Consider the following 25516-nt stretch of genomic DNA (forward strand, 5'->3'; position numbering starts at 1 on the left):
GTTTTGGAGAAAATTCAATTTCCTCCTTATTAATTATTAATGGAACATACTCATTTGCAACTTCAAGGCCCTACATTTTGCCCCAAAGTTTTCTTTCACATAATAACAAGAATAAGGGAAAAGAAAAATATGTGGTATGTAAATTATGATACCCATCTCCCTAAATAAGAAGGGATATAACTTCTCTTTCTTCTTTACTATTCTGTTTTCCATTGCTTTCCTTTGGGATCAATGATTTTAAACTACACACAAATCTTAAGTTCACCTTCTCAGTGCTGAAGGTTTAGCTCCTCCATGGCCTACTGCTTTGCTCACAAGCTCTTTTCACTGAGCATAAAGAGAATGAGAACATTTAAACAGATTTTTCTAAAAAGGGACACAAATCAAAGTTTACAAAGCAAAGGACTTTCCAATTAACCCAGATGCCTATTGTAGGTTCTAGAATTCTATCCTCCAAAGCACAGTTTGCATCTTTGCTAGAATTTACTCACCACCAGCAGAGGTATTTCTGTACCCTCCCATTGTCACCCACCAGTAATGCCCTCTGTCCAAGATGGTGTCCTTCACACAGCCTCACAGCCTTCTTCCTTGTGCCCCCTGGTTCAGCCACTCCCTAGAGTCCACTTTCCCTTTTCTCCACCTCTCAATGCCTAAACAGTAACCTACCTTATTATCATAAGGAAACAGTATACCAAGATTTGCCCTCATAATCAAATCCTAAAATCACTGACACCTGGAAAACCATATTAATTGACAAATTCTCAATGAAAACCTTGAAGATATCACCGCAAAAGGACAGGCACTTTTAAACCCCTTCTTGGAGATTCAGGCATGGTGGCCCCTCTGCTCTCAGTCTCAGAGGGCGTCCCGCCTGGAAAAGACAGACTGCAAAGGTCTGTCGGGCACACTCACTGCAAATCTGACTTGGCAGTTCTCCTCTCCCAGATAGCACAGGTCTCCTGAGACGTTGGTCTCCAGCCAGAGGTGTTCTCCATTCACGGCGTTCTCCTAGAAGGAAAAGACCCACCTTACTTCAATTTTCTTTTCAGGGATAAGGGGAGAGATTTCAAATTTAAATTTAAGATTTCATGAAAGCTAATGAACCAAAGGAGTTTGAACACTTAACATTTTTGCCTCTTAAAAGACTGCTGGATTTGGTCTTATAAAATGCTGGAAACAGAAAATTATTTTCGTAAAAACTTGAAGCTATAGCTAAAATAGACTTTGGGTCTATTGATGCTTTATCCATGGACGTGGTAATTTTTTAAATGTACATTAAACAAAGGAGGAAAAATGATCAAAATAGATTAATATCAAGCTTTATTCATGTACGTCCTACACTGCAGATTCTGTGACAATTGAAGTAGACATTCTATTAAAACTTACTTCTACTTAGCAAATTATCTAAGAAAGGGGATTGTAGTATTAAAGAACTTTAAATAAAGACTATTTACTTATTCCCAATAACGTGTAAACTAGGCTTCTAAGGACAGAGGCATCGTAAAACATAAAGTCACTGTGTTCTTAAAAAGTAATATATTTCTACTAATTCAGACATTTTATAAATTTGGTAAGGCCCTCTCTCAATTAATTCTAAAATCTTCTATTTGAATAATTTTACTGCTTCCAAAAATATTCACATACTTCTGATGGCAAACAGCTGTATGATGTAGGATATGCTGAGCAACACTACTGTTTTCTAGAAATGTGAAGTGTTTCATTGGGGGTTACCAGTTTCTTTTGAAGAGTAGGATGAATAGTATTCTATATTACTTTTTTAAGGTACACTACCTTAGAAACATGATGGATTTACATATTTATTGTATGTTTCGGACTGAACTTTTAGAAAAACATTGTATTAGGTGAACCATGGAGAAATCAGACCAAGGCAATAGATATTACAGGAAAATTGCTCTTGTTTTATCTCGTTCATCATAAGTATATGGATGTGTAATTATTTTTCCATGGGATAAGACTCCCCTTTATAGAAAACCCAAGCAGTTTAGAAGTCCATCTTATACAAGGACCGCCTTTATTATAACCCATTACAGAAATGTCCAAACAATAGCCTTCTGAATTCAGAAGCTTAGTACAGAGAAGTAACAATATACTCCAAATGACATTTGCTGGGACAAAATGCCAGGTGTCATCCATTTCTAAAATAAATATATATTTTAGATTCAAGTAGAACACATTTTCCTTTCAGGGCCTATAGACTCAAATAATTTTCAGGCAAGAATAATCAAATGTCATATTGTGGCAGTGATCAAGGTGCTTTACAAGCCAAGAAATGTGATGCTAAGTCCTAGAACATCAAAGGAGTGGCATGAAGGGAAAAGAGAAGGTCCCTATGCATGGAGGTGTGGAGGTATAAGGGAGGGACAATGCACAGGAGAGGCCAACATGGAGAAGTGCCATTCATTTCTCAGAGTGCCTCAAAACCATTTCTAGAAGGGAAGCAACATAGAGGACGGTTCTCTCCCCATGTCAAAGATTGGCCACATAGTCACCAAAACTTATTCTACTCTTTTGTTAAGGTTTTACTGCAGAAAGTCACATGTAAACTTTTCATGCAAGTCAATGGGAAACAGGGATTCACCTCACAGTCAGTCTTGTGTGGAGGAACAGAGGAAAAAGGAAAGAGAACAGTTGCAGGTTTGGATCTTAAAAGTTTTCAGATATTGGTAGATGAAGACACTATGAAAACAAAAATTCTTTAAAGGCACTAAGGAATCTTGAAGAAATCAATCCCCACAATCTAAAATATTCTACTTTAGAATAATTAATATATTATGTGTGTGTGTGTGTATCTATGCACATATATTATTTATTTATTTACTATTTAACATGTAACCATTTTTAGAATGGGTATTCTTTGTTAACACATAACCCTTTATAGAATAAAATTCCTTTTCATTCAGCTATTCTTTAATTCATTCAACAACATTTATTCCACACTATTGATACCAAGCACTGGGATACTCTAGTAATCCATGCAGCAAAATCTGCCAAAAAGATGGAAATTAACTAATAATTGAACTGGTAAATTCTAGAAAAATCTATCCACAGAAAACTCCTGCCAACTCTTTTAGAAAAATGAAGTATAAAAATTTGCAATGGGAAATGTATATTTTGATTAGCACATTTCCTAATTTGACTTAATGGACAGTTTAACTGAACACCATGAGTACATGGAACCTTGAACAGGGAATCAGATTTTGTTGGTTTGTACAGGTTAGTATGATGCCTTGATAAATCCCATAGTGATCTGAACAGTGAATAAAGAAATCTTTGCAAAGTTCCCTTGGGGGAATGGGGAGAAAGGGGGAAAAATTCAACTACCCCCTTTGGAGAACTCCTAATATTCTCTTAAGCAGTGGAGAAAACCAAATCAATAAGCCAAGCCCTCAACCTTATAATTTGCCCCTATGAAACTTACCGCTGCAAAGGACAGGCTAAGCCTACTTAAAATTAGGCCTAAGAATCACCCCCAATAACCTCTTTTGTTGCTCAGATGTGGCTTTTCTCTCTCTCAGCCAACACTTGAACTCTCTGCCCTCTATATAGGACATGATTCCCAGGGATGTAAACTTACGTGGTGATGTAGGACAGAAATCCTGGGATGAGCTGGGACTCAGCATAAAGAGACTGAGAAAAGCTTCTCAACCAAAAGGGGGAAGAGAGAAATGAGACAAAATAAAGCATCAGTGGCTGAGAGATTACAAACAGAGTCAAAAGGTTATCCTAGAGGTTATTCTTGCTCATTATACAGATATTCCCTTTTTAGTTCACGGTGTACTGGAGTGGCTGGAGGGAAGCAACTGAAACTGTAGAGCTGTGTTCCAGTAGCCATATTTCTTGAAGCTGATTGTATAATGATCTAGCTTTCGCAATTTGACTGTGTGATTGTGAAAACCTTGTGCCTGTTGCTTTTATCTATGGTATGGACAGATGAGTAAAAAATATAGATAAAAAATAAACAGGTAATAGGGGAATAAAGGTTAAAATAAATTGAGTAGATTGCAATACTAGTGGTCAATGAGACAGAAAGGTAAGGGGTATGGCATGTATGAGTTTTTTCTTCTTTATTTATTTTGCTGGAGAGATGCAAATGTTCAAAAACAATAATCATAGTAATGAATACACAATTCTGTGGTGATATTGTGAGCCAGTGATTTTTTTGTAACTATGTCAAGAATGTTTGTATGCCAAGAATATCTGTTTGTTGTTTACAATAAAAATATATTTTTTAAAAATCTTGCAGTGGGGAAAAGTTCAGAGTTCAAAAAGCTAAGCAGGTCAGGAAATAAGTCCTGATAGGTCAAGTAAGACAGGCAGGAGCAGGCAAGACCCAGGAAATCAGTGATTTGCAAGTACATCATTAACTCACTGGGCTAGTGGCCTTGATCCTGAGGCAGAGGCTGCTTGGCCCCTGCTCATTGCATAACAGCAGCAAGCATTCAGTGGCTTGCTAGTAAATCTTGCCTCTATTTAGGCAGAGTACAACTGTCAGGATTAGCTAACCATATTCTTCAGTGAAAACTGACTTAGAAGAGACTGACTTTTGGAAGAGAAGAAATATAAAAGTTAGAGGCTCTGCTGTATCCTATCTCAGTTGGTCTAGCATAATGATTCTCAAATTTGGCTGCGCAATGAAATGACATGGTGACTTTTTAAAAATAACTGGGTACCATCCCCATAGATTCCGTTCCAATTGATATGAGGTGAAACTTGGGCATCAGGAATTTTTTAAGTTTCCCAGTTCCCTCTAATAATGCAGGAGAGTCTGGGACCCAACAATTTAGTAGAGCCTATCCTACCTCTTTAAGCTTATGAGATAACAGATTCTAGAACCTGTCTGTGGCTGAAGATCTAAACCATACTTAATATTCTCTGTCCTTGTACATTCAATAGAGAAGGAAAACGAGAAGATAAGAGAGGAAGAGAGACATGGCCTCTATTCATAAACTCCCAAATTATACACATAGTCTGCTCCTCTTCCCTGAACTTTAGATTCACAAGAAACTGCTCTTTCAATATCTCTACTTGAAGATAGCACCAGCATTTCAAAACAAAACTTTTGATTTCCTCCCTAAATCTTCTCTTACCCTTCTCTGCTCCCTGAAATTTCAGTAATTGGAATTTTTATTTTTACAGCCACAAAGGTCAACCTTCGAAACCATTCTTGATTCCTTTCTTTCTCACACCTATCCATCAGCTAATCTTATTGACTCTACTGTCAAAATGTATACCAAACCCAAACACTTCTCATCACCTCAGCTGTTACAACCTGACCTTCCATTATCTCTGAGTTGGAATATCACAATAGCCTCCAAACTGGTATCCCTGCTCCATTCTTGCCTCCTCATGGTCTATCTTCCACAGAGCAGCCAAAGCAATTGCTTTAAAATGCAAACCTGATCAAGTCACTCATCTGCCCAGAGCCCTTCAAAGGCTATCCATCATACTTGAAGTGTCCGAAGTCCTCACTTATCTAGTCTCTGGGTACCTCTCAGAAGTCATTTCCTATCTATCTGCAACATCATTTATCGTCTCTCTTTTCTTCATTTTCTGTCACACTCTTACTCAGTCACAGAAATGCAATCATACTGGTCTTCTTGCTATTTCTCAAGTAGGCTAAGGAAACTCCCACCTCAGGTCCACTGAATTTGCTGCCCTCTTTGCCTGAAAACTGTGCATTCTTCACTTCATTTGGTCTTTGTTCAAATGACCCTTTATTAAAGACAATTCAGGGCATATTCTGTCTCCTATATCCAAAATATCCCTCTCATTTCAACTCAATGTGGTTTTAGGGGATTGAATCATGTCCCCACAAGAGGAATGTTCATGTCCTAACCCCTGGTCCTGTGGGTATGAATGCATTTGTAAACAGGACCTTTGAAGATGTTATTAGTTAAGGCGTGCCCAAACTGAATCAGAGTGGGCCTTAATCCAATATGACTGAAGTCCTTATAAGCAAAAGAAATTGGACAAAGAAACAAAGAAGCCATGAAGAACAACTAGAAGCTGGAAGTCAATGGAACTGGAAGAGAAAGGAGAAGACACCATCATGTGCATTATCATGTTACGAAAAGCTAAGGAATCTCAAAGATTGTCAGTCAGCCAGAAGATACCTACTTGGGGGGAAGCAAGCCTTCCAGCCTGTGAAACCATGAGTCAATAAATTCCGCTTCTTAAATCAACCCATTGAATGGTATTTGTTCTAGCATCTCGAAAACTGAAACAGTGGTTAATTCCTATTCATCTTTTAGACATCAGATCAAGTATTACTTCTTATAGAAGGCATTCCTGACGCCAAAATCTAAGTCAAGTAAATTCATTAGATTCTTTCCCAAAACCATGTTCCTATCATATATTTCAGTTGGAAATTATTCATTCATAATTTGTGATAATTTGGTTAATGTTTTCCTCTTATACTAAATTCTAAGCTACATGGAAACACTGAATGTCTAGCACCTAACAATGCCTGGCAAACAATAAATGCTTAATACTTCAGACTAAAAATGAATGGATGCACATGTTCTTGTTATGTACAACTCCAAGATACAGGGAGGGACAATATTTTTATATCTGCCTTTTAGTTTGGGGTCATAAACTTTGAGAAATAGACATGGATATATAACGGATGTGACAATTTTTTTTAAGTCAGGAAGAGAAACAGAATGTTTGTAAAGAAGCCTGCATATCTTTTGCTAGACTACATTTTTCCCATGCCTGATCTTTTTCTGGCATGCCTTTCTTTTCTGATGCCCAAGGGTATCCAGCCTGCATGGCATTAGCAGAATGAATGTAGCAGATAAATAAACTATTTTGGATTTCCTCCTACATTTCTAATGGATCTGTATGTAGCTGAAAGCTTATAAACATGGGCATCACACAGACTTACCATTTAATAGTTGTAATAATCTAGGACCTCTCTAACTTCTCTAAACCTCAGTTTATTCACAGGTAAATTGGAATAATTGTATCTCCCTCATAGAATCACAATCATGTTTAAGTTTGAAAATGCATAAAGCCAATGTCTTGCACATGATAAGAAGCTAACATTGTTGCTTTACTCTTCAGTGTTCCTTCTTCTTTATAATCCATCAGTCTTGGCATTATCCAAGTTTCTCTCCTTGATCTTCTGTCAAGACTGCTAGCCATTCACCAAAAGCATTCTTCTCTTCTTGGTCATATAGCTAGACTTTATTTCCCAGCCTCCCTTACAATAAATATGGCCATATGACCAAGTTCTAACCAATGGAAGTGTGCTAATTTAAGACTTAACCCATTAAAATTTCCCACACGCATTCCTCCATCATCATTTCCCCTCCTGGTTGACTGGAAAGCGAACCTTCAAGCTGACTTTCGAATCCCCTTGGCAAAGACGTGTAACAGGGCCCTACTCACTCCCAACCTACCAGAAACAGCTCTGGATTGTTAAATGAATGAGAAATAAACTTTTATTATATTAAGCCATTGCATGTGTGTCTTGTATTTACTGCAACCTAGTCTACCCCACCTAATATAGGTCTCTTCTCTGCTCATATTTTTGTCCTGGTTTTCTTTCATTATCTGCATCTGTCCTCAAATTACTTACCATATACTGGATAGTACATATAATCTCTGGGTCCTTGCTTCCTCTTGTCTGAACTCTATTTTGACACTCCCTCTGATTTACCATACACATTGTTGTAAAATTAATTCCCCTGAAACATAGCTATAATTACGCCTCTCCCTTGCTCAGAATTCTTAAATGATTCACTACTATTTATAAAATAAAGTCCAAATTCAATCTGGTATACTAGCCATTCCATTAATAGCATCAATTTATCTCTATTCAACCTTCATGCATTTTACTCTCTTGTCACTCTTCTCTAAGTTTGCACTATATTTTCCTTATTTTGTGTCATTGCTTTATTTCATTCTAGCTTCCCTACCTGAAATCTCTTCCTCTCTTCTTTTCCACATATCTATCTTGAATATCATCCTAAATAGTATATAACTCAAAGAATATACAACTGTGCTATACAGAGAAAGTAACTCTACCATTTCTAAGTGAAGATAACATTTTCTTTATGTGTGGGTTCTGAGACAAATTTCTATACACGTACATATATTTATATAAACAGATTAATATAGCTAGACCTATTTACCTAAAAATAAAGATCCAGCTAGATAGATATAGATTAATAGGCATACTTATAATCCCTTGCTTAAGTCCTACTGAAGTCATATTAATAGTTATAGGTAAAGAGATAATGGTGTGGGTGGATATAATAGACAGAATAACACTCATGAATAAAAAGTGTACTGCTATAAGAAACAAATAATCACAAAATGAAGATATTTCTTGGTAAAAATGGGAGAGAATACATGGAAAGACGCCCCCTTGCATTATTATCTTTATTATACTTGCTGATCTAGATATACTTGCTGAGTACTCATAAGACTTCTACCATGAACTTTTTAAAATGCAGTTTGGTGTAGGATGACAAAACAAGAAGAAAGGAAGGGAGGGGAGGGGTCAAGATGGTGGTTTAGCAATGTGTACATTTTAGTTTGTCCTCCAGAACAACTACTAAATAACCAGAAACAGTACAGAACAGCTCCTGGGGTGACATCAGTGACTGGACACACAGCGTACCCCACTCTGGACCAGCTGGACTGGCTGTGAGCCTCACCAGAACCATGAGTTCCCCAAGCCACAGCAGTCGGCACTACTCCCCTACAGGCTGCTTCCCAGAGGGGAAAGGAAAGAGACTTTACCAGCATCAGGGGCTGAGCCAAACCAAACACCAATTGTGGCATTAATTAACAAATTCTGACTACTGAAAATAGGCCCCCAGCTCAGGTGAACCTGGTCACAGCAGAGGTCACTCATTGGGCTGATGGAAAAAGAAAAAAGAAAAAAAACAGAGGTTTTTGTGACTGTGTTTCTACAAAGGCTTGACTGCATTTGGATACAGTGGCAGGGCTTCTCAGGATGCAACTGTCCCAGGCATAGGCAGAAACAAGCCCATTTGAGGGCTTGTCTGGAGCCTGTGCCTTCCCCAGGAGAGGGGTGAAGCCCAACTCAGGTGGAATTCCTCCCTCAAGGAATTCAGACACCAGAGCTTGATAATTTGAAGCCATTAAAACCAGCCTACAACCTCTCCTCTGTTTCCACCATGCCCCCAGCAGGGAGAGTCTGCCAAAGTTAAAGGTACTGCATCATCTTACGCTGGTAGGACCTACAGGAAGACAAGCGCCACATACTGGGCAAGATAAGAAAAACAGAGTACAGAGACTTCACAAGAAAGTCTTTCAACCAGCTGGGTCTAACCCTCAGAGAAAACCGATGCAGGTGACTCTTTCATCCTGATAGGAGGCCAGTTTGGTCTGAGAAAATCTGGCTGGGGTCTATAATACCTATGTAGACCCTCCTAAGGGGTGGGGGGTGGGGGGTGGGGGGAAAGGCACCATACAAGCAGGGCAAGAAACAAGAAAACAAGATCTGAAAAATTCTCCTCTGTTAAACAAAAACTAAGCTAGACGTCCAGAAAAGCTGAACTGAATGTCAAAGAACAGATAGACAACAAATTCATCCAGCTAGAAAACCCTAGGTAAAAGAAGTGAAAGCAATCTCCAGAATAAACTAATTAAGGTAATTAAATGTCTAGACGCCAGCAAAAAATAACAAATCACACCAGGAAAATGGAAGATATGGCCCAGTCAAAGGAACAAACCAACAATTCAAATGAGATACACGAGATGAAACAATTAATTCAGAATATAGAAACAGACATGGAAAACCTCATCAAAAACCAAATCAATGAATTGAGGGAGGATATAAAGAAGGCAAAGAATGAACAAAAAGAAGAAATGGAAATTCTGAAAAAACAAATCACAGAACTTATGGGAATGAAAGGCATGGTAGAAGAGATGAAAAAAACAATGAAAACCTACAATGTCAGATTTCAAGAGGCAGAAGATAGGATTAGTGAACTGGAAGACAGGACATCTGAAATCTGACAAGCAAAGAAAAATATGGAAAAGAATGGAAACATATGAGCAGGGACTCAGGGAACTGAATGACAATGATGAAGTACATGGATGTATGTGTTGCAGGTGTCCCAAAAGAAGAAGAGAAGGGAAAAGGAGGAGAAAAACTAATGGAGGAAATTATCACTGAAAATTTCCCAACTCTTATGAAAGACTTAAAATTACAGATCCAAGAAGTGCAGCATACCCCAAAGAGAATAGATCCAAATAGACATACTCCAAGACACTTACTACTCAGAATGCCAGATGTCAAAGAGAAAGAGAGAATCTTGAAAGCAGCAAGAGAAAAGCAATCCATCACAGACAAGGAAAACCCAATAAGACTATGCATAGATTTCTCAGTAGAAACCATGGAGGCGAGAAGACAGTGGGATGCGATATTTAAATTACTAAAAGAGAAAAACTGCCAATCAAGAATTCTATATCCAGCAAAATTGTCCTTCAAAAATGAGAGAGAAATTAAAACATTTTCAGACAAAAAAAATCTGAGAGAATTTGTGGCCAAGAGACCAGCTCTACAAGAAATACTAAAGGGAGCACTAGAGACACATGTGAAAAGACAAAAGAAAGAGGTGTGGAGAAGAGTGTAGAAAGGAAAACTATGAGTAAAGGTAAAAAGAAGGAAAATTAGATATAACATATAAAATCCAAAAGGAAAAATAGTAGAAGAAAGTACTATCTGTACAGTAATAACACTAAATGTTAATGGATTAAACTCCTCAATCAAAAGACACAGACTGGCAGAATGGATTGAAAAAACAGGCCCCATCTACATGCTATCTATAGGAAATGCATCTTAGACCCAAAGATAAACATAGGTTGAAATTGAAAGGTTGGGAAAAGATATTTCATGCAAATAACAATCAGAAAAGAGCAGGAGTAGCTATACTAATATTCAACAAATTAGACTTCAAATGTAAAACAGTTAAAAGAGACAAAGAAGTGTACTATGTACTAATAAAAGGAACAATTCAGCACAAAGACATAACAATCATAAATATTTATGCACCAAACCAGAATGCTCCAAAATACATGTGGCAAACACTGAAAAAATTGAAAAGAGAAATAGACATATCTATCATAATAGTTGGAGACTTCAATTCCCCACTCTCATGAATGGCCAGAACATCTAGACAGAGGATCAGTAAAGAAACAGAGAATTTGAATAATACAATAAATGAGCTAGACTTAACAGACATCTATAGAACATAACACTCCACAACAGCAGGATACACCTTTTTCTCAAGTGATCATGGATCATTCTCAAAGATAAACCATATGCTGGGTCACAAAGCAAGTCTTAATAAATTTAAAAAGATTGAAATCACACAAAACACTTTCTCAGATCATAAAGGAATGAAGTTGGAAATCAATAATAGGCAGAGTGCCAGAAAATTCACAAATATATGGAGGCTCAACAACACACTTTTAAACAACCAGTGGGTCAAGGAAGAAATTACAAGAGAAATCAGTAAATATCTTGAGGCAAATGAAAATGAAAACACAACATATCAAAACTTTTGAGATGCAGCAAAAGCAGTGCTAAGAGGGAAATTTATTGCCCTAAATGCCTATATAAAAAGAAGAAAGGGCAAAAATCAAGGAATTAACTGTCCACTTGGAAGAACTAGAGAAAGAACAGCAAACTAACTGCAAAGCAAGCAAAAGGAAAGAAATAACAAAGATTAGAGCAGAAATAAGTGAAATTGAGAACACTGAAACAATTGAGAAAATCAATAAAACCAGAAGCTGGTTCTATGAGAAAAATCAATAAGATTGATGGACCCTTAGCAAGACTGACAAAAAGAAGAAGAGAGAGGATGCAAATAAATAAGGTCAGAAATGGAAGAGGAGACAAAGCCACTGACCCCACAGAAAGAAATGAAATAATCACAGGATACTGTGAACAACTTTATGCTAATAAATACAACAATGTAGATGAAATGGACAACTTCCTAGAAAGGCATGAACAACCAACTTTGACTTCACAAGAAATAGAGTACCTCAACAAACCAATCACAAGTAAAGAAACTGAATCAGTCATTAAAAAGCTCCCCAAAAAGAAAAGTCCAGGACAAGATGGCTTCACATGTGAATTCTACCAAACATTCAAGAAAGAATTAGTACCAATCCTGCTCAAACTCTTCCAAAAAATTGGAGAGGAGGGAAAGCTACCTAATTTATTCTACAAAGCCAACATCACCCTCACACCAAAGCCAGACAAAGACATTGCAAAAAAAGAAAACTACATACCAATCTCTCTAATGAATATAGATGTAAAATCCTCAATAAAATTCTAACAAATTGAATCCAGCAACACATTAAAAGAATTATACATCATCATCAAGTAGGATTCATCCCACATTAGCAAGGACGGTTCAGCATAAGAAATACAATTAATGTAATACACCATATCAACAAATCTAAGCAGAAAAACCACATGATCATCTCGATTGATGTAGAAAAGGATTTGACAAAATTCAACATCTTTTCCTTTTGAAAACACTTCAAAGGATAGGAATAGAAGGGAACTTCCTTAAAATAATAAATGGAATATATGAAAAACCCACAGCTAATATCATCCTCAATGGGGAAAAATTGAAAACTTTCCCCCTAAGATCAGGAACAAGACAAGGATGTCCACTATCACCACTATTATTCAACATTGTGTTGGAAGTTCTAGCCAGAGCAATTAGACAAGAAAAAGAAATACAAGGCATCAAAATTGGAAAGGAAGAAGTAAAACTCTCACTGTTTGCAGATGATATGATACTATATGTTGAAAACCCTGAAAAACCCACAGCAAAACTACTAGAGCTAATAAATGAGTACAGCAAAGAACATGTTACAAGAACAACACTCAAAAATCTGTAGTATTTCTATACACTAGTAATGAACAATCTGAGGGGGAAATCAAGAAACAAATTCCATTTACAATTACAACCAAAAGAATAAAATATTTAGGAATAAATTTAACTAAAGAGACAAAAGACCTATACAAAGAAAACTACAAGAAATTGTTAAAAAGAAATCACAGAAGACCTAAATAGATGGAAGGGTGCTCATGGATTGGAAGACTAAATATAGTTAAGATGTCAATTCTACCTAAATTGATTTACAGATTCAATGCAATACCAATCAAAATTCCAAAAACTTACTTTTCAGAAATAGAAAAACCAATAAGCAAATTTATCTGGAAGGGCAGGGTGCCCCAAATTGCTAAAAGTATCTTGAGGAAAAAAAACGAAGCTGGAGGTCTCAAGCTGCCTGACTTTAAGGCATATTATTAAGCTATGGTAGTCAAAACAACATGATACTGGCATAAAGATAGACATACTGACCAATAGAATCAAACAGAGTGTTCAGATAAAGACCCTCTCATCTATGGACAATTGATCTTTGATAAGGCAGTCAAGCCAACTTACCTGGGACAGAACAGTCTCTTCAATAAATGGTGCCTAGAGAACTGGATATCCATATGCAAAAGAATCAAAGAGGACCTATATTTCACACCCTACACAAAAGTTAACTCAAAATGGATCAAAGACCTAAACATTAGATCTAAGACCATAAAACAGTTGGAAGAAAATGTAGGGAAATACCTTGTAAATCTTATACTTGGAGGTTGTTTTATAGACCTTACACCCAAAGCAAGAGCACTGAAGAAAGAAAGAAAGAAATGGGAATGCCTCAAAATTAAACACTTTTGCGCATAAAAGAACTTCATCAAGAAAGTAAAAAGACAGTCTACACAATGGGAGACAATATTTGGAAACAATATATCTGATAAAGGGCTAGTATCCAGAATTTATAAAGAGATTGTTCAATTCAACAACAAAAAGATAGCCAATCCAATTACAAAATGGAAAAAGACTTGAACGGACACTTCTCAGAAGAGGAAATACAAATGGCCAAAAGGCACATGAAGAGATGCTCAACTTTCCTGGCCATTAGAGAAATGCAAATCAAAACCACAATGAGATATCATCTAACACCCACCAGAATGGCCATTATCAACAAAACAGAAAATGACAAGTGCTGTAGAGGATGTGGAGAAAGAGGCACACTTATTCACTATTGGTGGGAATGTCAAATGGTGCAACCGTGTGGAAGGCAGTTTGGCGGTTCCTCCAAAGGTTGAATATAGAACTGCCATATGACCCGGCAATACCATTGCTAGGTATCTACTCAAAGGAAATAAGGGCAAAGACACAAATGGACATTTGAACACCAATGTTTATAGCAGCATTATTTACAATTGCGAAGAGATGGAAACAGCCAAAATGTCCGTCAACAGACAAGTGGCTAAACAAACTGTGGTATATACATACAATGGAATATTATGCAGCTGTAAGACAGAATAAATTTATGAAGTATGTAACAACATGGATGGACCTTAAGGACATTATGCTGAGTGAGATTAGCCAGAAACAAAAGGACAAAAACTGTATGGTCTCACTGATATGGACTGACATTAGTGAATAAACTTGGAATATTTCATTGGTAACAGAGACCACCAGGAGATAGAAATAGGGTAAGATATTGGGTAATTGGAGCTGAAGGGATACAGATTGTGCAACAGAACTGAATATAAAAGCTCAGAAATGGACAGCACAATACTACCTAACTGTAATACAATTATATTAAAACACTGAATGAAGCTGTGTGTGAGAATGACAGAGGGAGGAGGGCTGGGGGCATAAATGAAATCAGAAAGAAAGATAGACATTAAAGATTGAGATGGTATAATATAGGAATGCCTAGAGAGTATAATAATAGTGACTAAATGTACAAATTTAAAAATGTGCATGAGGAAGAACAAAGGAATGTCATTACTGCATGGGTGCTGAAAATAGATGGTAATTAATATTTTAAAATCTCACCTTATGTGTGAGACTGAAGCAAAAATGTTTATTTGGTACAAAATTTATATTTTGGCTAGTGCATTTCCTAATATAACTTATGTAGACAGCTTGATTGAACACCATAAGTACTTGGAATCTCAGGTAGGACATGAGATTTTGTTGGTTTGTCCAGAGTGATGTCCCAATGAATCCAAGAGTAACTCGATCAGTGAGTGGAAAAGTATTTGCAAAGCCCCCTTTGGGGGATGGTGAGAACGGGGAGAAATTCAACTTCCCCAAGTTGAATTCTTGATATTCTCACAAGCCGTGGGGACAACCAAAGCCATAGGCTGAGCCCCCAGTCTTGGAATTTGTTCATATGAAACTTTAACCCCACAAAGGATTAGTCAAGTCTACTTCAAATTTAGGCCTATGAGTCACCCCCAAGAGAACCTCTTTTGTTGCTCAGATGTGGCCTCTCTCTCCAGCCAACACAACAAGCAAACTCATCACCCTCCCCCTGTCTATGTGGGACATGACTCCCAGGGGTGTGGACCTTCCTGGCAACGTGGGACAGAAATCCTAGAATGAGCTGAGACTCAGCATCAAGGGATTGAGAAAAACCCTAGAATGAGCTGAGACTCAGCATCAAGGGATTGAGAAAACCTTCTCTACCAAAAGGGGGAAGAGTGAAATGAGACAAAGTGTCAATGGCTGAGAGATTCCAAACAGAGTCAAGAGGTTACCCTGGAGGTTATTCTTATGCATTAAGTAGATATCACCTTGTTATTCAAGATGTAATGGAGAGGCTGGAGGGAACTGCCTGAAAATGTAGAGCTGTGTTCCTGTACCCATGTTTCCTGAGGATGACTGAATAATGATATAGATTTCACAATGTGACTGTGTGATTGTGTAAACCTTGTGTCTGATGCTCCTTTTATCTGCCTTGTCAACAGACGAGTAGAACATATGGAATAAAAATACATAATAGGGGGAACAAATGTCAAAATAAATTTAGTTTGAAATGCTAGTGATCAATGCAAGCGAGGGATAAGGGGTACGGTATGTATAATCTATTTTTTTTCTATTTTCATTTTATTTCTTTTTCTGAATTGATGCAAATGTTCTAAGAAATCATGAATATGCAACTAAGTGATGATATTGTGAATTACTGATTGTATATGTAGAACGGAATGATCACATGTTAATGTTTTAGTTCATTTGTTAAATTTTTTTAATTAATAAATAAATTTTAAAAAAAGAAGAAAGGAAGGAAAGAAATGATGATGAAAAGAGCAGAAAGAAAAAGGGAGAAAGGTAGACCAGTTTCTAAAAGATAAATAAATCACATTTTTAGGATCCAAAGTTTTCCCCCTACTCAATTGTATTAGCAATTTGGAGGTTCCAATTTTCAGTCTTACTTGATCTTCTACTTTTAATATTATAAGATTCTCCACTCTCCTAGCTTTTCTCCTCAGTGTCAGTGCTTTATTAAATGGTTGCCTAGAAGATTCAAATGAAGTAGGAGGTTCACTACTAAATATAAAACATCCATAAAGATTTTTTTTTTTTTGCATGGGCAGACACCGGGAATCAAACCCAGATCTCTGGAATGACAGGTGAGAACTCTGCTACTGAGCCAGCATGGCCCGCCCCATAAAGAATTGTTTGATATTTCAAATTTTTTCCATAATTTATATTTATGTGTATACAGTTTATAGAGCATCTTTCTGTCACCCAACAACTGAAATTGAATTCTCCCATTCATTTTTTTCATAGGGTACTTTAGTTTGCTAATACTGCCAGAATGCAATACACCAGAAATGAACTGGTTTTTTTTTTTTTTTTTGGCACAGGCAGACTCTGGGAACCGAACCCACATCTCCGGAATGGCAAGTGAGAATTCTGCCACTGAGCCACCACTGTACCGCCCTGGATTGGCTTTTCTAAAGGGGATTTATTTAGTTATGAATTTACAGTTCTTTAGAGGAAAGGCAAGTAGCTGTCTTCTGAGTTACTCTGTTACATGGGAAGACAAAGGATGATGTCTGCTGACCTTCCATCCAGGCTTCTAGATTCAAACAGCTTTCCCAGGGTGATTCCTTTCTGGATCTCCAAACATCCAAGTCTGAGGTGCTCTGAGCTCCTCTCTTCTGACTCCTCCTTTAAAGTCTCACTCATTGTGGAAGGCACTTCCCTTAGCTGACCGCAGATGTAATCAGCCACAGATGAGATTCACATGTTGATGATTTAAGTCCGCAGCAATCGAACAGATGGGCACCATCACCTGGCCAAGTTGACACCTGAATCTAACTACTACCGAAAATCTCCTCTGTTTAAAATTTGGGAAATATTTATCAAAAATGGGTGTTGGTGGATGCAAGGGTAGTTCAGTGATAGAATTCTCACCTGCCATGTGGGAGACCCAGATTCGATTCCTGGTCCATGCAGTTCCCAAAACAAACAAGTAAGCAAAACAAGCAAAAACAAAAATTCAACAAATGGTGCTGCGATAACAGGGATAATTGCATGGAGAAAGAATGAAACGTGAGCCCACTAAAAAGCATACAATAAAAAATAATAATTATTATTTATTTTTTTAAATAATGACAGAAGGGTCAGCCTCTCCAAGGACATCAACTAGTTCCACCCCCTTATCCCATATTGTTCACATCCCTTTAGAACATGAAAAAGTTAGGATGGGCATAGCCCAAATGCCCTTAAATATTGGGAAAAGGATCAAAGGAGAAGGAGGAGTTAGAGAAGATAGGATTTAACAAATGAATATGATTGCTGAATTATCATATTGATATTTCTTTCATTCTCCAATGTCTTAGAGTAGATAGAAGTAAAAATGAAAAATTGTGGAACTGTAACCCATAGCAAACTCTAAAATCTAATCTATAGCTACTTGTTACAATGTACTTGAAATTTGTCGCTTTTATATGTATGCTATATTTCACAATAAAAAATGTTTGTAGGGGGCAGGCAATGGTGGCTCAGTGGCAGAATTCTCGCCTGCCATGGCAGAGACCTCAGTTAGATTCCCAGAGGCTGACACTGCCAAAAAAAAAAAAAGTTTTAAAAAAATCTGCGTTGTATCTACCTGAAAATCTTCAAGATAATAACAAGTAAACAACCTGTCTTGGAGGATATAGATCTATGCTGTTTGATATGCATGTTACTGAGCCCTTGAAATGAGGTTAACCTTAATTGAGATGAGCAGTAAGTGTAAAATTCACAACAGATTTTGAAGACATTATGAAAAAAAGAATGTAAAATATCTCACTATTTTTATATGATTACATATTTAAATAATATTTAGAATATATTTGATTAAATAAAATATGCTACTAAAATTAATTTTACCTATTTCTTTTCACTTTTTTCATGGGACAAGTAGAAAATTTAAAGTTACTTTGTGGCTTGTGTCTGTGGCCCATGTTATACATCTATTGAACAGTGCCAGTTTAAATAATCTCATGTCTGATGGCAGAAGATTAGACCTAGACATTTCTTGCAGGAGCTGTGAAATTATAGGATTCTATGATTTCCTCCAGCAGCCAGAGTAATTTAATTTAAAATTCTTACAATTTTAGAAAGCAAAGGAACAGGAAGAGTGTGTGCAATCATGGTGATCTCCCCCATTATTAATATGGACGACTAGTTACTTTGCCAGGACCTCCACCCACTTGTAGTTGGCCAATTCTTCATGCTCTGTTCAGCAATACGATATCTTGATTAAACTGGCCTAACTTTTTTTGAAATGGGAATGGGGATGGAGAAATAGATTGGAATGAAGAAGTTGTTGGTGATGGCTTATAAAGAAAGCACAGGTCTCCTAGGACTTGTCATCTGAGTAAAAGGACATGAAATGAGAACATGCAAACATAGATGTGCACACAGACGCACACACACACCTGTCTCCTCCTGTCTTTTCATTCAGAGTTTCTAAAGATAAGATGACCTAGTTTTATAACCCAGTTTAAATCAATCCTGCATGAAGACTCTCTTTCTCTAATCTTGTCCCTAAAACAAACTGTGAGGCAGATTATCAGCTGTGTTATGTTTCTTCTTGCCAAAGAGAAAGCACTTTTTTTTTTCTGCATCATCATCTAGAGGAAAGGAAAGTCGGTCTGGATTTAGGATCTGGCTTTCTGCTGAGGCTCTGTTTTCTACAGCTCTTGATTTGGAGGAAGTTTTCTGATGAGGGAGGAAAAAAGAGTTGAAATTGAAGGGCAATAGATTTAAAACCAACCTATCCTGTAAAAAAAGACATTAAGGCTTTCCACCATTGTTCTGAGGGCTGTTTTAGGTAGTGAAATGTGCAAAAATGCATGATAAAGTAAGGGACAGTATGAAGACCCACCTCTTCTGCATGCAGCTTCAAAACTAAAAAAGGTGTAGTCTTCTATGTTCAAATTAGATCTCCATTATAGAAAAAGCATGTAATATTTAAGAGAAGACACACGTTTATCTGTGGAATATACACTTCTAAATGGGTTAACTCATTCTAAACTGGGAACTTGGAGTCCAGCCCAAGAGAAGAGAATATTTTTCCTTTTTGAGCATTGCTTCCTTTCTTTCTAGTAATTTAGCTTGTTTCCCCCCAAATAGGCTTGGTTGACTTGCATTGCATGGTGTCCAGTGTTAGAATGAGCAGCTGCTGCAAGCCCTCATTATGCAGGTGAAGAGAGGATGTCATTGGGAAGAGTGGACATATCGAACAGCATGTCCTTTAAAAATTAGCACAATGCACTGTATTAGAAAGGAAATTTTTAAAGAGTTTCTTGGAATTAAAACTGCATAAAACCATTTACTTTCTAAGCAGGCTTTTAGAGTTGCATCTACCAAGCCTGAGAGGAACTGGAGATTATCTGAGCACTTGTCCACTCCCAGTCCAATGTAATCTTGTTGAGCAGAAAAGTTGTAATCAATCGATCTTGTGACATCACTTATCAAGTAGCTGCTATACAGTGGTCTACACTGTGAAGAAAAAATAAGCAAAAGACACTGTCCCTCTCTTCAAGTAGCCTGAAATCTAATCATGGGCCTAGAAAAAGAAAATCATACATACGGAAAACAGTAATTTAGTTCTAAGTTTTCTAAAACAATGTACTATGGGTACAAGTATTGTAAGGAATCAAAGCGAAGAATGAATAAAATAAACAGAATCAGCTCCACTAAAAAGATGAATGTGGCTTGGCAGGGAGCAAGAGAAAAGATCCATAATAGCAGTCTTCACACTGGGTCAAGACTACTGTCTACTGTTGTCAAAGAATACTCAGGCACCGTACTGAGGCTGATTTGAGCAACTCTTCACAGATGACATTAAAGGTTATATTCCCAGTATGAATAGAGGGAATGGCCTGTGCACAGGCAATGAGAGTAAAGGTCAACCAGAAACCATCAGGGAAATGAAACTGCATGGAGCAGAGAATTCTAGAAGTCATAGGAAACCATTTGAGTAAGCAACAACAGGAGAGAAGTTTCTGGACTTTGAGGAACATGGTAAAAATAAGAGAGAGGTCACTAAGCAGGAAAATGGTAAGATGAAAGTGGAATACTTGAAAGAAATTAAGTTCATGTACAAAAAGCATAAAAACTGACTCCTCCAATAGTATACTTCTGGTCGAAATGTGCAATTACCTACAGTCTAGGCTCACTAAATCAGTGCTCACCCACATCTCAGGCACCCCACAAACACACCATTTCTCAAAGCACCACTCAAAAGAATAATTAGGAAAAAATTGCACCCCTTCAAATAACTCTGGTACATATCCGTGAGCTAGAACATGGCCCTTCAGGGATTCCACAGTAAGTAGAAACCTGGAGACTCACCCTAACTTGCCTTGCAACTTTGGGAACACCATGCATAGCTTTTGCATCTGTTTTCTCACCAGTGAAATGAGAAGAGAGGTCACAGTACTATTGGCCTTTGAGATAACCCTCATCCTCTGTGCTAAAGTAGAATGGGAATTGACAAAGAGAATCTCAACCCTAGGTTGCTTTTCCATAGGGAACCAAACAAGGGGAAGGAATAAAGGGATATGGCAAATAGGCCAAATCAGAGGACTGTTCATACACTTTAAACAGATCAAAGAAATTCCTGGTTTAGCTCCTTGAACAGAAAGGCAAACTAATATTATATAAATGAAAGTGGTATAAAGCATATTTGTTAGGAAAAGGAAAAAAAATAACAATGAAAGGCAAGTATTTAAAATTTTAGCAAAAAAAAAAAAATCACTGAAATGTTTTCAATGACCTCCTGCTTCTTCTCTTCTGAAACAAATATTTTCCATGGTTTTAATGAAGAATTGTAGTTTTGGCCACTATTTTGCTTCTCTTTGCTAACACCAGTATCAGTTCTCAAATATGTTTCTTTCAAAGAGTCCCATCTTGTAACTCATTACACATAATATTGCCAAGAAAGCTTACAAAGTGTCATCAGATAAGGCTTTCAGTTTTAATTCCATTATCAAACATTTTCAAGCATTTCCTGCCATGCCATAATTTCAGCAGGTCACCATAATCCAAGAGAAGGGGAGAGAATTGAAAAAGAAAGGAAAGTTATGATGAACCCAGCCCTAAACCCACTTACCTCCTTATTCTTCCCTTACTCAATACTACAGCATCTCACTACTAGTCAAAAATACATTTTGATGAAATAATAGATTACATACCTTTCTACAGGAATCAGAAATAAGACCTTCTACCCAGCCAAGGCTCTGCTCAAGCAGGACATCTCTTTTTAAAGACATTTTCTGATAACTACCTCCAATATTAAATGTGGATGGAATGCCCTTCCTTATATCCAGCGACACTCTCTGAACATCTCTATTCTAGGTATCACCACTCTGTTTTCTGTCCCCCACTGGACTACAAGATACTTAAAGGCAGACCTATATCTTCTCTACCTCAGAATCCCAAGGAACCAGCATAGGTTCTGGCACAGAATAGGTACTCACCATATGCTTGAGTAATTAATGAATTCATCTATTACTTTATTTCTGAATAAATGTATCTCCACATGGCTGCACAGTTTGCAAAGAACTTTCACACATACTGCCACACGTGATCCTAACAACAACCATTTACAGATGAAGACACTGAGGCTGAAAGAAATCAAATGACTAATGTTACACAAAGGACAGAAAAAGGATAATGAAAGTTCTAACTAAATGAATTAAACTATTTCTCATTAACAATTCAAGTATGGCCCTGCTACTTCAGATCAGAGGATTCTTTGGGCTTTCATGAATATTCAACTAGCATTTTTGGGTACTTGATTCATAACACGCTCCCATCATTGGTTCTTGTATACTCCTCTTTGATTTCGTTTATCTGTTTGTTTGTACATTTAATTCTTTTTAATTATGTGCACACTGGAAGTAAACCCTGGTATAAATTTATTCTGTACTCTACTATGAGTTAAGAGTTTATCACATTACTGTCCTGGAATAAAGGCAAAGTCAAGGAAAGGAACGTTCTTCCTGAACACCACTTCATCATACCTAGTTGTATTTGAGCACTCTCGGTACAATAATACCTCCATCAAGAAGAAGTTGCATTTCAATTAAATCAGTCCTTTGCCAGTTATAAACGCAGACAGCAGTTACCGGCATGTGCTCAGGACATGAAATAAGAATGTGAACAAATGCATGTTAGAGAAGAGGGGGAACTGTTTTAATGTGAGGGATATTAAATCATAAGCATATATGCTAAAAGAAAAAACCCTCTTTTCTCCCACCATTCCATTGTCTTCTGTTTTTCATCTGGGAAGAAACTAATTTCTATGCTACTGCATTAAATTCCTTCAGGAAGGGACAGACCTTTCATTCCACCGTTAAAAAAATGTCTTCTGCCAAGAATTGACTATTGAAGACACTTAATAAACGTTTTCTAATTGACTTACAAATTGAAGACTATATACTTTAAATTAATAGCTTTTCTAAAAATTTTTTGGTTAAAATATAATCAATCAGCAAATACCTAACCTGCTGATACAACAAGAGCCATCCACCTTTGAGTCAGGGAAGGAATATAAAGGACAGGAGTACACGAAGTGCATGGAATGTCAAAAAAGGAAAAAGCCAACACCTACACTCCAGTCCAGGGTGGCTCTGGGCTCCTTCACTGGACCATTTGCCACAGGGAGGCTGAGGGGATGTGCAGGAGCCAAGTGCTGAAGGCCAGCCCGGGAGATTGCTTTCCTGCAGCAGAAGAAAGAAATACAAATTAAAAACAACATCAGAAGGTAATAGAGAGCTGAACATATTCCATGGGGTAGAAACAATCCCTGAGTTAGTCTTGCACATCTGAAAACCTTGACGCATGTAGTGCAATGACTTCTCTAAGGATTTCGGAGAACATAGGTGGCAGGTCTCAAAATACAGGGAGATTGAGGGGGCCACTTTGGGGAAATATTGCTCAAGGGCCTGAAATGAAAATGTAAAACTCTATTCAGCATAGAGGATGAAAGGCAAGTGTCTCCATTAACAGTAGGGCTTGGGCAGTCACAAAACTTGGACAATGTTTAAGTTGCCACAGTCTACAATCATGAAAAGCAGCTTCTTGAAGTCTTCCATTGATTCTTCCATTTCCCAGCAACATACTCTTCAAACTTAGCTGCAGCTCAAAATTCACTGTTCCTGATCCAGCAGAAGACTTCCTACAGACAGCTTGAGATTCTAGATGGGGAAAGATGGATTTGTATCTACCAAGAAACTGCAAATGTTAAATGACCAAAATCTTAATGTCCATGGTAAGAGAAAACCAAGGCACGCTGATTAGGTTTTAGGTTTGTTGGGTGTAAAACAATATTATTCAGATTAGAAAGGAGGGAATAAATCAGGAGAAGTTGAGAAAGCCAGACTGGATCTTAGTCTGCAAAGCTAAGAAATAAGAATATCTGCTACAGTAAGCAAATATGATTATCCTTCCTTCGAGAGGAAAGAGAAGAGCACAGTGGAGAGAATAAAAACAGCCAAACAAAGGAAGAGTAAGGACCACCTAGGGAGATCGTGTGTCTTCATCACAAATAATAGAAGTTCAATTTCTGAACAGCCCCATCAAATATGTCAGACAAGGGTGTCAAGCTTGCATCTTAGTGTTGATTGGTGCATTACATTAATTAAATGCCATCATGAAAGGGATGGGGTCCTTGTCTCCATAGTTTATGTAAACATGGCTTGAGAATTATCTGAATTATTATCATAGGTGGATCTTGTGATGTCACAGTTCTGAATCCTGAATCAGTCTGAAGGGAATGCAGGAGAATCTGTATTTACACACACACACACACACACACACACACACACACACACACACACACACACCTGGTATTTCCTTCCGTGTACTAAAGTTTTCAAATTTTTCTGTATTGGTACAAATAAGTTTGGGTAGATGGAAAAGCAATAATTAAGATCCTTCAAAGGGCAGCCTGAAAAGAAAACATCAGCAATTTGATTCTTTACTTAACCCCCAGGTGGCTTTCTGCAGCTTGTCTCATACGACACAACATTGCAGTAAGCATCTGCCATCTCTGAGACTGGACATGCAGATGCACCAGATCCTCAAGGAGTTTCAGATCCTCAGATTCCTTCACCCATCTCACTATACAGAGGAAAAAGGAAAGCAGAGAAATTTCATTTCCAACAGGGGCTACCGACAGTAAAATGGGGGGAAAAGAAGAAATGAGGAACATTTGTATGGTGCATTCCACCACGATTGAGCCACTGAAGGCAAAGGAAATTGCCTGGGAAAGAGGAAAGAATAAGGAAAAGACTATCTCTAAACTAGAGCAGAATGTAAAGCTTTATAGGACTCTAAAAGGCAGGTATAACTCTATCTTGTCCATTAACCTCTGCAATCTTCATCCAGAAATGGAATTTGTAAAGTTGAGCAACATAAACAGCAGTCCCCAAACCAGAGGAAATTCTGAATATAATCCAGAAAATAATCCTGGATTGTGCAGTCACCTACCAATTAGCAAGTATGTCTGATATCCTTACTAATACCATAATAAGTAATACAATTAATAAGTCAGTGTTCAGCCCCATTTTCTTCCCTCTCTCATATTCCTACACAGAAAGTCCCAGAAATAGAGGATAGGGCTTTATTAGTTGGAAGTGATCATATCAAGCTTGCTGGTAGCCTACTTTCAGAAGCTCCCACTGGGCAGCAAGCAATGTACTTGCTTTATATAATCCCCCAAAGAGTCATTACAAGGACGTAGGCCTTTAATGAAGACAGTCTGATGATACACCATTGTTTTTCCTCACTTTCATCAAGGCAAATAATTAACAACATCAATTTTGGGCTCTCACCCCAAAGTATATCCCATAACATTGGGTAAAAAGAAAATAACAGTGGAAGATTCTAACATAGGATCTTTTACCCCTAACCTTTTTTCCTCCATCTAAATACAAGGAAATTCTTCAGCATTTTTCACTTAGGACTTTTCTCCCCTTTGAAGGGCTCTGTATGGTGATTGTGAGTCACAGTTTTCATCACAAGCAAGCCAAATCTCTGTGGGGCTGAAATCTATAGGTTCAGCCTTTGTTTCTAAAACAGTCACCATAACCTAAATGTAAGTGTGCTAAAAAAAAAAGTACCAAACAGTG

The 25516-nt window shown here is 37.4% G+C and overlaps 1 protein-coding gene across 1 annotated transcript in view; it reads right to left on the reverse strand.

Moving 5' to 3' along the window:
* DGKI (diacylglycerol kinase iota) overlaps positions 1 to 25516 on the reverse strand; it is a 506760-nt gene that overhangs the window by 319009 nt on the left and 162235 nt on the right. Inside the window, 2 exon segments of the mRNA XM_077143510.1 lie at positions 913 to 1008; positions 22996 to 23104. Coding sequence (XP_076999625.1) covers positions 913 to 1008; positions 22996 to 23104 — 205 coding nt within the window.

Source organism: Tamandua tetradactyla, chromosome 1 (genome assembly GCF_023851605.1).
Source record: "Tamandua tetradactyla isolate mTamTet1 chromosome 1, mTamTet1.pri, whole genome shotgun sequence".
Classification (NCBI taxonomy): domain Eukaryota; kingdom Metazoa; phylum Chordata; class Mammalia; order Pilosa; family Myrmecophagidae; genus Tamandua; species Tamandua tetradactyla.